The 12,615-nt window shown below is 40.4% G+C and overlaps 1 protein-coding gene across 1 annotated transcript in view; it reads left to right on the forward strand.

Annotated features, from left to right (window-relative positions):
- Nucleotides 1-12,382, forward strand: part of BCO1 (beta-carotene oxygenase 1) — a 14,504-nt gene extending 2,122 nt beyond the window's left edge. Inside the window, exons 2-11 of the mRNA XM_010161053.1 lie at nucleotides 1,177-1,305; nucleotides 2,687-2,816; nucleotides 4,182-4,329; nucleotides 5,197-5,344; nucleotides 5,817-6,037; nucleotides 6,897-7,154; nucleotides 8,314-8,416; nucleotides 9,252-9,346; nucleotides 11,435-11,546; nucleotides 12,210-12,382. Coding sequence (XP_010159355.1) covers nucleotides 1,177-1,305; nucleotides 2,687-2,816; nucleotides 4,182-4,329; nucleotides 5,197-5,344; nucleotides 5,817-6,037; nucleotides 6,897-7,154; nucleotides 8,314-8,416; nucleotides 9,252-9,346; nucleotides 11,435-11,546; nucleotides 12,210-12,382 — 1,517 coding nt within the window. The remainder of the gene's footprint in view (nucleotides 1-1,176; nucleotides 1,306-2,686; nucleotides 2,817-4,181; nucleotides 4,330-5,196; nucleotides 5,345-5,816; nucleotides 6,038-6,896; nucleotides 7,155-8,313; nucleotides 8,417-9,251; nucleotides 9,347-11,434; nucleotides 11,547-12,209) is intronic.
- Nucleotides 12,383-12,615: the final 233 nt, after the last annotated feature.

A 12,615-nucleotide genomic window follows, 5' to 3' on the forward strand; every position in this document is an offset into this window, starting at 1 on the left:
ATTCCCTTCCAAACAAAAATTATGTCTCTATTTTGAATATATACTTTATTAAGATTGTAATCCTCTTCTCTCTGAAGGATTCTTTTCTTTTGCTAACTTGTGATTTCCTCACTGTCTTCTCACCAGCTATAGTTACTCCAGTTCTTTGCAGTTCTGTGTATTAAAGTTTAAACCTTGTTCATCTCATACAAAAAAGTACTATAATTGCTGCATTGGAACTTCTTGTATCAGGAATGCAAGTAAGGTTTGGTTTTCAAGGCTCTTCTAGAATGTAATAATAATAGTCCATCCATTGTGCCAAGAGTTCTTTATCTTCCTCATGTATTCCAGAACTGTAACCCTACTGAAGTTGTGTGAGTATTACGGCATACTGGATTAGTTTGTTGGCTTGTCTGAGAGTGTACTGTGTGGAAAAGCAGTATGTGACCTTCAGTATTCCCTCAGGAGGCACATACACAAAGAAGTGAAAGTTTTAATTTAATATCTGATATGCTTTTGTTCAGCTCTTTAACTCTTATGACATTCTTCAATTGTTATTCTGTGTGACAAATGGTAGGTAATGTATTTCTTGCAGGGATTTGATGGGGAACATTTTGTATTCAAACCTCAGCAGTACTTCGATATTTTCAGTATAATATTCCTATCCTTTGTGTTCAAAGCACTAATATTCTGACCAGTGTCACAAAAACACTCCCAGAATGACAATAGATTATGTTGTGTAATTTAATTAATGAAATTTTTACTGGAATTCATTTAGCCCGAAGTTTAAATTGATGTACTGAAGGCCAATGCAAGTCATATAACCTATAAAATACGTTTATTTCTGATAAGCTCTAGTTTTTCCTGGCATGAGTAAAGAGGTTTAAATATATCACTTCAAAATCTGAGTGCAGAAAAGAAAGGTCCAACTTTATTTAATTCCTGATATTTAGCAAATTACATTCCAGCAGTCTCATCTCACTACAGTAATCTCTTACAGCAATATTGGTGCAGGATATTACTAGTGCCACATTCTTGAGCAGGTCATGTTTTTGTTAACCAAAACTCCAACACAGTGCTCTGCTATGCTACCCACAGTCTGTCTGCCTGTACGAAGCCTCTGCCCTTATAAAAATCATCCTGTAGCATGCCCCTCATCGAAACGGATGGATCCTGGTGTCTCCTTTCTGTTCACAGGTCAGTTGCCCACTTGGTTGCAAGGGGTACTTCTCCGAAACGGCCCAGGGATGCACACGATAGGGGACACGAAGTATAACCACTGGTTTGACGGCTTGGCTCTGCTGCATAGCTTTACATTTAAAAATGGTAAGTTGCTGCACATCAGATTGAAAAAGCACGCAGCGACCCAAATCTTGGTGCCTCACGGTGCTAATTCTGTTTGGAGTTAGGTTAGTGTTAGAGCGTGGCAGGTGTCTTCTGCAGAGCGCCCTGTGTGCTGAGGTGGTACTGGCTCTGGGAAAGTCTTTCCAAACACCCCCACACCTCACTGCCCGCAGCAGCAGGAGCATCTCTGCTCGGCCGTGACCAGAGACAGGTTATGTCGTCCTCTTTCTGGGGCGCCAGTACCGTCCGCACTGCGGGACAGCCTGCGGCCAGCGCTGGGCAGGTCCCTGCGGGGCAGCCTTGGCTTCCACCCGCAGCAAGAAAAACGCTGTTGTTTCCAAGTGGATCAACCAAACGTACTGTAATATCCGGAGGTTTTTCTGTTGTGGATGAACAGCCTAGTTTCAGGGAAGACGAATGTTCCCCTTTTGGGATTTGGTTGCAGCTGTAGCAGCTGCCAGGAGAGAAACTGGGCCACTGTGTCACTTCACATGCCAAACCTCACTCATGCATGCTTGACACCCCTACGCGCGGTCCTCCTGCTTGTCGTCCTGGCAGAGGGAAAACACGCAGCTCCTCTATCCAAAACCATTTCCTTTTCTCAGTTAAAGCATTTTTTGTCTGTTCAGCTGTTTTACAGTGTGAGGCAGGATGCTTACACCTGGATTCTTGCTGCAAAAAGCATGTATCTGTAAAAGAACTGGGGTTCATCCTGCCATCCTCCATTCCTGGTGCTCACTTTTTAGTTTCTCTTGCTGTGACTGGAGGCATTTAAGTGCAACTGCAGGATCTCCTTGCCTGTCCAGCTCTCCTTCCTTAACAAAATGACCTACACAGAAATGACCGGTGTTTTTTGAATTGCTGGTATATTTTACATACCTAAAGCCGAGCTCAGTTAGTTCAAGAATAGTGATCCATTACATTGGTTAGGACAGACATTGATTCCCCAAGCAATTTGTTACTCTCATAACTACATTTGCCAATACAGGTGATTTATCACCACTCACACCCATATGATGCATATTTCACAATTGTTTTACACAGATTGCTTTGGTTTACCGGGTGATTTATCCCAATCCCTCCTTTCCTCTCCCCAGTCCCCCAGTGCTGTCCATGTGTGTTGGGAATCACGGAAGCTAGACAAATTAGTACCAGTCTCAGCAGCCACAAGGACAGTCCTGGGTGCCTTAGAGAGCTGATAAGGAGTTCCCAAAGAGGGATTTAGGGGCACTGTTGGTTTCATTGCAAACTTGTCTTAGCTAAAGGACATCTGCTTGAGAAACTCCTTCTCTGACTTTGCCTGTGCCAATTGTCTGAAGAACTCGGTATGAAATGTGATTCAATCCTATTTGGACTTTGTCAGGTGAAGTTTACTACAGAAGTAAGTATCTCCGAAGTGACACGTACAACTGCAATGTAGAAGCAAACCGAATCGTGGTGTCTGAGTTTGGAACTATGGCCTATCCAGATCCATGCAAAAACATATTTTCCAAGTAAGCGATGTTTTTTTTCCCCCAAGATTCTTCTGTCCACTTCTCTCTCCAGCACAGATGTCTTTCTGTTTACCCTTGACACATATTTACAAATACAAAATTTGTTTTGTAGATTTAGAATTGCCAAACATTGAAAAGGCCAAGAGGTATGTCCAGCACTGTACTCACTATGGGTTGTTCTGAAGCAAATATTTTACATTCATTTTATCGGCAGTATTGGATGGTTTATTCACTACTACAAGTAGATTTTGTGGTAATTTTGAAAAAACAAATATTTTCTTTTTTCAAGTGTTTGGCAGAAGTTTATAAAAATGATACTCTGTGTCCTGCTCTGGATTAAAGACCCCTTTTACAAAAGAAAAAGTGATGAAAAATTTCCATTGTCTCCTGGGTCACGTGCAGTGTGTTGAAGGCCTGCACCCACAGGCCTGAGCTAACCTAATGTTCACAGCCAGACCCGCTTGGGATCACGGCAATAGCTGCTCTCCTACCGTTAGAAGGGTTGATAGGCTGTATGTGAGCGGCAGGGTGTAAGTCGTTGTGTTATCACCTGTCTTGTAAACTTGGCTGTGGATGCTCTGTGACAAATATAAGTAGCTTACCCATCTCTTCTTCCTATCTGATCTACCTCTGATGACCTTGAATTTGAGGTTTGCTAAGAGCACATGCATGGCTAGTTATTGCAAAAAAGTTGATATGTTGTAAGTCGTTGCTCTGAGATAAGACGCTTTCCTTCCCTCTTCCAGCATGTAGGATAACACTGGCATTTTGAGTTCAAAAGGAGTATAAGCAAATTTGTCTTGGCTTCAAGAGAATATGATAAAATCCTACACTAATAAGGAAAACTGTCAAGCCCACATGTTAAGTTTTATCTTTGAAACCGTAATTGTGGTATGTAGTTGTGCCACATGGATACGAATCCCTGTGATTCATATACAGGGAGTATGTGAATCCATCTATTTTATGAAGGCATACCCTGAAAAACCTACTGGTTTTGAGTAGAAACTCTTAGGACAAATTCTCTCAAGGTGTGCAGAGGAGAGCCCATCCTGATATTCCAGTGCGTATGCTACAGCCAACGGCTGGACGGGTCCTGGATGCCCATTTGCATGTGGAAGAACAGTTGCGTGCGTGTCTTCCACCCTCGTCCAGGCCAGCAGCCCATCTCCTCTGCTTGTCTGCCCTTTCCATGGAGGCAGGGTAGGGCCAGAAGAGGCTCGGCAGGGAGGAGACAGCCCCAGCTCCTCCGTGCCCTGCTGCTGTGCACGTCCCACGCCGCTCGGGCGACTTCGGCTTTGCACGGGGTGACAGCGGGTACGGCTTCTGCTGCTCTAACGAACCGATTCCAAACTTCCCTCTGTACAGGGCATTCTCATACTTGTCTCACACCATTCCTGAATTCACAGACAACTGCCTCATCAACATTATGAAAACTGGGGATGATTTTTACGCTACCAGTGAGACTAACTTCATCAGGAAAATTAACCCGCAGACTCTGGAGACGTTAGAGAAGGTATACGGTCTGTCGTTCTGGTTCCTGATACGCCAATGAACAAAGTTTCAGGCTGATTCATAAGGATCCTTTAGCATGTACAGGACACAAAACTGAAAAGATACTTTTCTCCTCCTACTCTTCCCTTACTTTTGAAGTCGTGATAAAGTGAAATAGTGAAAATACCAGATCTTTTAAGAACTAGTAAGTTCAAAATTAAATCCGAGGTAGTTTGGGAAAAGCTGGACTTGGAGCAATTTCACTTGTACATAATCTATCAAGGCTGCAGGAATAATACCACTTATCATGCTTATGACATTATTATTTTGGATTCTTTCCATTATTATGCATCTGTAGTTATCAGGTGATTTACATAATTAACAATTCAGTAGGTCAGTTACATGACTGCTTTCCAAGTACCTTATGCAACATATTACTTAATTATTAAAATGAAATCTTAACATACTGAAACATAGAGTTTTTTCTAGCATGCAGTACAGTTTGAGGACAATTTCCAAGCTTTAAATCAAGTAGAAATCTTTTTGCTCCAAAAGATTGCCAGACTCACAGCCCTGTTAAATAAACTGCTTTTGGGAAGAAATGGGCATTTGCAGAGTAACTTTTTTAGCCAATCCTCCCGTTGTGTTACGTGGCTGCAAGAGAGGGGTGAACGTAATTTAGATCTGTAACTTGTTTTAGTCATGAATTATGAAATCATTTGAATACCGACCTGAGTCATTTGGCTTGTTTAAATTTCAAGGCCTTTTGAAAACGGGGTATCGATAAAAGGCTGCCAGTGCTAAAAAACTGATAGATCTGTGGTGTTAGCTGAGATCAATTTTATTTCTCTCACACCCCTCTAAAATCTCCTATTGTGTCATTTTCCAGGTTGACTACAGCAAATATGTAGCTGTGAATGTGGCAACTTCTCACCCGCACTATGACAGTGCTGGAAATATTCTCAACATGGGTACTTCGATAGTTGATAAAGGGAAGACAAAATACATTCTATTTAAGATTCCTCCCTCTGTGCCAGGTAAGATATGTCTTCTGCCAGTATTTTCTAGAAACTTGTTCGCAGTTTCTTTTCTCCAGAGGTTAAGGGATGGTGATAAAGCTCTTCTAGAAACTGGTGGTGTTCCTTTTCCTAATTTTAACTTATTGTGAACTTAGTGTTAACTGCGTAGCCTGTCTGGCCATGTGCTATTACAAAGATTCATCTTAAGTACTGTGTAAACCGGGTATTTTGGTATGAATCACCTTGCTTTTAGAGGAATTCTACTTTGAATATTACTAGAGGGAACAAACTCTTTTAGAAGAATTTCCATTCCCTGTGTTGTGATGTGTAAAGGGAGGGTGAATAGAAACAATTTTATCTCTAGAGTAGTGCATATGAGAGGAAACCTGTTCTTTCCTACTTCATACAAAGGAGAAATCCAAGCACAAGATTGAATTGGAATTTATTATAAATGGTTGTGGGTTGTTTTGTTTTTTTCAATTATGTTCAGAAAAAGAAAAGAAGAAATCCTGTTTTAAACATCTGGAAGTGGTATGCTCCATCCCTTCTCGCTCTCTGCTCCACCCAAGCTACTACCATAGCTTTGGAGTCACAGAAAATTACATCATCTTCGTAGAGCAGCCATTCAAACTGGATATTGTCAAAATGGCAACGGCTTACATGCGAGGTGTGAACTGGGCTTCCTGCCTTGCCTATCACAAGGAAGATAAGGTATTTTTCCTAATGCTGAGCAGTGGAGTCAGCCAGGCCAGTGACCTCCTCCACACTCTTCTGTCTTTTATCTGGTTCATTAATTTCAGTAACTCCTCTCTTTTTTTTTAACCCTTGATTTTCATGTTGCACATCTTTCTTAGAAGTATTTTTTTAACTACTATCTCCCATCTCTAGAAATTTCACAGATTAATATCTGGTACTGAAGTGCTTGAGGAAGAAGATAGTTTGGCATTGTTGGAAATAGAGTGTGCTAGCAGAGGAATTCAAAACTGCCCTAGCATCCCAGACACATACAGTTGCTTCTGGTCCAAATGAAATACTGCATGTTGTGGACGAGATCTGATCTAGATCCATTGCATTCCACCAGCCCGACTGGTGGAAAAGGCTGCATCCAGCAAAAAGAGACTTTCACTGTGGCAGCTGAGCAAAAAAAAACCTGTTTTCTGAGGACCTTATTTCCACATATTCTGGCCACCAGTAAGTAGGGCATGCTGGGGTAGGGGGCACCAGCACAGAGCACCGGAGAGACTCTGGACTAAGGGAGGTTTATTTAACTTAAAAATAGAGCAGGGGACTTTCCAGGTTTTACTGGAAAACTTCAATCCTCAGCCTAGCCTAAACAGTAATTTGCAACAGTAAAATGAGCTTAAGGCATTTCCACACTCATTTTACTCCTGTATTTTTTGGTCCTCAGGTTGGAACCTCTTGTCTCCCAGCAGCAAATCCTGAGATCTTAATATGGTTCAGTAGAAACAGGCAATACATTAGACTGTTGATGGCTACCGTTAGAAAACAGTTTCCTAAAAATCTATTTGCTGATCATTAAGGGTTTTAAATAATGTTTCCTATCTTTCAGACTTGGTTTCACTTTGTAGACAAGAAGACTAAAAAAGAAGTATCCACCAAGTTTTATACTGATGCTATGGTGCTTTTTCACCATATAAATGCTTATGAAGAGGATGGCCACATCGTTTTTGATATTATTGCCTACACGGACAATAGCTTGTATGATATGTTCTATTTAAAAAAACTGAATAAAGACTTTGAAGAGAACAACAAACTTACCTCCATACCGACCAGCAAACGATTTGTTGTTCCCCTGCAGTATGACAAGGTAGGGAGGAAATGGCTCTGTAATCTGTTCTTTAATTGTTAATTTGAAATACATCAGTGTGAACAATAGGTGACTTATTAGTTGCTAGCTCCTATGTGCAAATTTCTGATTTTTTATAAATAACATATACACAGAGTGTGCAGGACTTTTTTTTTCTGTGTGTATTGGGAGAAACAGCAATTTTCAGCTGGACATACAGTTACATGGATCTAGGTTCTGATACCATCCACTGGGGAGAACAGGGCTATTGAGCACATGTAATTTCCCTCCCAGGGAGATTATTTGTAAAATGCAATCAAACATGAGCAGATATATCAACTGGGCTGGTGACCAGAAGGGCAGGTATGAGGTCTTGCACAATCTGTTTCTTTCGCTTTTCTGGAAATCTAGATAAAGTACATGAACACTCCCAACTGTTGCAATGGTTTCATTAAAATCGGAAGATTTCCTTTAAGTGTGAGATTTACTAGGAAGAGGAAAGATTTTATCTTTCAGTTTCATTTAAAACATCATTTCACATCATTGTTTGCAGCAAAAATTTTGTACTGCCCAGAAACCTGGGCAAGTTTCTGCCTGGATACACTTGGATTGGATAATACTTTTTCTCTCTACACCCTAGAATCTTGCTGCTTTGTTTGTGTCTCAGAAACAGTAATGCAGCAGTGACAAAGGATGTGTTGGATCACACCCGCTGTCTGAACTTCCCCACAATCTGTGCAATAGTGTATTAAAAATAAGAATGCATTACCTATTTTTGCACTTGATTTATAGAAGGTGCTAGAACACCTAACCTTGCTGACTTTTAGTGGGAATTTGATACCTAATTCCTTGAAACCCATCATCATTAATTAAATTCACAGACTATGTAATCCATTTATTGGGCTTCTGGAACATAGCCATGTCTATCTAAACCTTTCTAAAGGCTCAGTGTGATTCACAGTGATTATGATATATTAAAATCCTCTGAATAGAACAAGATTTCTGATGAAATGGTCAGTATCTAAAGTTGCAAGATAAATGCCCTAAGAAGGAACTTCTTGAAGCTAAATTATTCGTTTAATTGCAAAATTGTCTATATTCATATCAAACCTGATGAAAGACTAAAACTAGAAGCACATTCTTAGAGGCACCTTACTTTTTCAGCATATGTCTCTTTCAGGATGCCGAAGTAGGTTCCAACTTAGTCACGCTTCCGTCTGCTGCAATGGCTGTGAAAGAGAAGGACGGCAGCATCTACTGCCAGCCTGAAATACTGTGCGAAGGTGAGACACACCCGTTACAGATCTCAAACACATTCTCTTACACACACATAGGTCATTCTAATAGTGCCTGATAGCTGTTCATGTATGTAGGCTCTTCATAAAGCTCAGAGAAACAAAACTTTCAATTCATATGGTCACTGTAGCTGATGACAATATGTTTCTTGTCTTTACTTCCCTCCTCTGGGTCTCTCCACTAATACGTGACCCTGGGGCTCTCAGGTATGTATTTATCAGGAGTGAAACCCTTCAGATGTCTGATGTTGCATCAGTTTTATATTAATATAGGATCCCAAGTCTCATCTTAGAACTATTACTAGGGCTTGCAAATCTACCTGTTACAAGAATAGTTTTAGTTAAATGGGTCTGTTATAAACAGTAACTTCAGTTATTGCTGTATTTTATGAAGGTTGCCTTTGAAAGTGGATTTTTGAAATTTTTTCAGGGGATAATGACAGGAATATGTAAAGAATATATCTTTACCTAAGCTGAAAGTAATTTCTTAGAATGTATCTCAGATGTTCACATCTCATGCATTTATGAAGAAAGAAAACAAACCCAACAAAAACCCCACAACCCTTGTAAGTTCCAGTATAATGAATCCCTAAGAATGAAAAACTGTCATTTTTGAACTAACATCCGTGGGCTAATTACATTGTGTTAATATCCATCTTCAGCTTTTTAGAAATTCAGACAGACAAAATGTGTGCAACACCTGTTTTAAATACCGTCAAGGTGTTGTCACAGGGCAAAACTTCCTGAAGATTGGCATATGTAAATGTACACTGGAGTAAGTTTTCTGCTCTTGTTCCTAAGTCTCGAACTTCATTTTACCCAGGGATAGAACTGCCTCGCATCAACTACGACTACAATGGCAAGAAGTACAAGTACGTCTTTGCAGCAGAGGTCCAGTGGAGTCCAGTCCCTACGAAGGTATAATTAACATTTACAAAGTCAGAAACTGTATTTATAGAACACAAATCAAATTTAGGCAGTTATAAGTAGACCATGCTTTACTGGTTTCCCCAAAATATAGCCTAGCCTGCATTCATACATGCAGATTCAAAGTGTGTAGTTCTGAGGCCAGAAACTGAACTCTTTTTTCCCAACATCATGTTAAAGCTTCTAAATGACGACGCTGCAGTTGGGAACTACGTTCATAAACTTCAGCATGTGGAAGCAGGGAGATGAACAGTTGGACATACACGTTAGCTTACTTGTGTGACTGAAACAACTGCACTGGGCCAAACGATGGAAACAATACATCTTCACCGTACTAGTCAGAAATCTGGAACATTATTATCAGCTCTGAAAAACATGTGGCTCCACTGGCAGCAGAACAAATCCTTTCTTGCAGATGTGACTTGAGATTGGATTCTCGAGTGTTCAATAGTGTATGTGTTTCTGTCAAAACTTTTCCTTTGGTGGGTCATTCACATGCAAAGAAACACAAAAAGCCTAAATTCTTATAAGGGTAAGCTCATGTTGTACTATTTCCCTCATAAAGTATTCATAAACTCCAGCTTTATATTCCCACAAAGTCTCTTGAACACAATACTTACTGAGACCCTCCCTTTCTGCTAAACTGGGCTGAACTTCCGTAATGTGCCAAGAGCTACATAGAAGGGAGCAGGAAAAAGAAGTACTAGACATATACAGCTGTAGTATATTTTTCCCTTTAGGAAACCTAACTGAAACAAGTTATTGCAACAGTATCTAATCAGCTAAAAATATTAAAACAGTATCTAATTATTCAGAAAGCTTCTTTTGCTAGCTGCTTCTGTATTAGAAGGTAGCAAATGCTTCGTTACTGTGTGCGTGATGCCAGCCTTTTCAGGAGGCAGGCTAGAGTACAAATAGATTAAAATGTACAAAAAGCATTAGGAGTTGAAGGTAAGGGTATTGTACAGACACACTCTTTATACTTCTTGTTCTGTGACTATAAGGCAGAGCAAATTGAGTTCACTGTTGGTTCTTGTGTTTAATTACCACAACCGATTACAAAATAAAGCTGGATTTAGGCATGATGCAAGAAAATTTATTGCAGCACATCTGACAGTAGCTCAAACAAATCTGCAAGTCTGTGATTTCCAGCACAGATAATCCCTGCCTGACAAATATAATAAAAAATGCTGTTAGAAGACTTTTTTTTCACATCAGTTGCTCTTTAATGAATGCAGGCACAACAACAACCATGCATTGTCCTGAGGTAAAGTCTGTCAGCGAAACTGCTGTCACCTTGGTTAGATGGGAGATTTCTTCCAAATTCTTCCTCCAGCATTTCAATGCTTTCATTTTTGTGTAAACCTAGTTTTTGACTAAAGGGGAAAACTGCACCTGTATGGGTAGAGAAAAGGCCTTAATAGAATTGAACTGAAAATGCCATGTGTCCCCAGTGGCGACTGGTTTGGTCAGGGACTTGAGCCATTAAAGAGATGAAGATCTGCGCTCCGCTCAGTAAACACCAGTGTCTGTGTGGAATTCTTGCTCCATTGCTTTAATCTTTACACATCCCTGTTAATAGCCTTTGTTCTGGCATATATACCCTACTTAACAATAGAGCGCCTTGAGAAATATTGAGGTCACAATAAAAGGAAAATAATTCACAGGCTTAGAAAACGGAAGGTTTAAATGCTGTTTCCTGCTTTGCTGCACAACCACAGTGATTTAGCGCAAATCACTTACATGTTCTGGGCCTCAGACTCCTCCGCTGTATAGTGAGGGCATTATTTATAGTGAGGTTCTTGCATGATCTGTTAGTATTTGTAAAATACTTAAAGCCTGTAAATGAAGGGTGCCATTGTAATGAAATTAGAAGAACATTTTGTGATTATGCAGCTGCTACATGGGACTCCAAAGTTTAACGTTTTCCAGGTGTTTCCTTTTTGTGATGACACATGCCTTGTTGCTCCTTAACTCGTAGCATTGTTCCCCACGCCAGCAGTCTGTTCATGTTGTACCTTTGGAATAAACCACTGTCTGGGTCACTGACATTTCCCTTTTCTGGTCCCAACTATTTAGACTGTAAAATTTAATATCCAGACAAAGGAAATGCTCCAGTGGAGAGAGGACCACTGCTGGCCATCTGAGCCCATTTTCGTTCCCAGCCCTGATGCAAGAGAAGAGGATGATGGTAAAATAATGACAACATTCAGACAGCTGGGGTTACATGAGTTTTGCATTAAAGCTTACAAGTTTCATTGTTCTTAGTCAAGAAAGCTGGGTTGATGTTTCCACTGTGAGATTAAAATGAGCACCAGCCATTTACTTCTGCAGACAAGAAACCAAAGGAACAGTAGATGAGAATCAGCTTGTGTAATGTCCCAAGGCAGCCATAAACAATAAACCCAGTGCTTAGGACTTTCTAGAGCTCCATTGAAGCTGGATTTATCAATAGATTGGAGCAGCTGAAGCTGCGGGAAGTCAGTGCTCTTACAGATGAGATGAGAACATGAAGTGGCACTGCAGGTACCCCTGTAAACTCGATCTAGTTCTGTTCTCAGGTGACTCCTTGCAAAGACAAAAGGCAAATAGCTGAAATGATGAGTCCCAAAACTGCCCGGCACACAATTCAGTGTTGGTTTGCTTTTTTCCTTCTCAATGAACTACAGGCAGACCAGAAAAAAGCACAGAAGAGAAGCATTCAGTAGTTCTTCAGCACTCTCAGTAGCCTTCTTGATCTAGTAAATTTGTATCTTAAAATTGTTAGGAAAGAAGAATTGTTTCCTGACAGTGTTCTCTTTTTCTGCTTGGTGTAACTGGTATGTGCTTCTAATTCTTCATTTGTATGTCACAGGCGTTGTTCTTACTTGTGTGGTGAAGTCTGACCCAAAGGAAGCACCCTTCCTACTTGTCTTGGATGCTAAAACATTCAAAGAACTGGGCCGAGCCACAGTAGATGTAGAAATGCATCTGGACCTGCATGGAATGTTTATACCAGAGAAGGATTTGAAGACACAGACTGAGTAAAATGCTACTTACCCTATTACACAGAACGAGACTATCTTCTACTCAATGCGGGATAACGTAATTCAAGAACAACCTTATGGCAAGAAATGACTAGATGTAACCTCTTTGATAGCTGTATGTAATGTCTTGTAAGAGAGAGCAATAACTTCTGTTACAGATAATGCTATGCACAACTGGTACGTAACTATTCCTCAAGAATGATCGGTAGTAAGTGCTAAAGTTGTACACAACTC

Source organism: Eurypyga helias, unplaced genomic scaffold, assembly GCF_000690775.1.
Source record: "Eurypyga helias isolate BGI_N326 unplaced genomic scaffold, ASM69077v1 scaffold6921, whole genome shotgun sequence".
Taxonomy (NCBI): Eukaryota; Metazoa; Chordata; class Aves; order Eurypygiformes; family Eurypygidae; genus Eurypyga; species Eurypyga helias.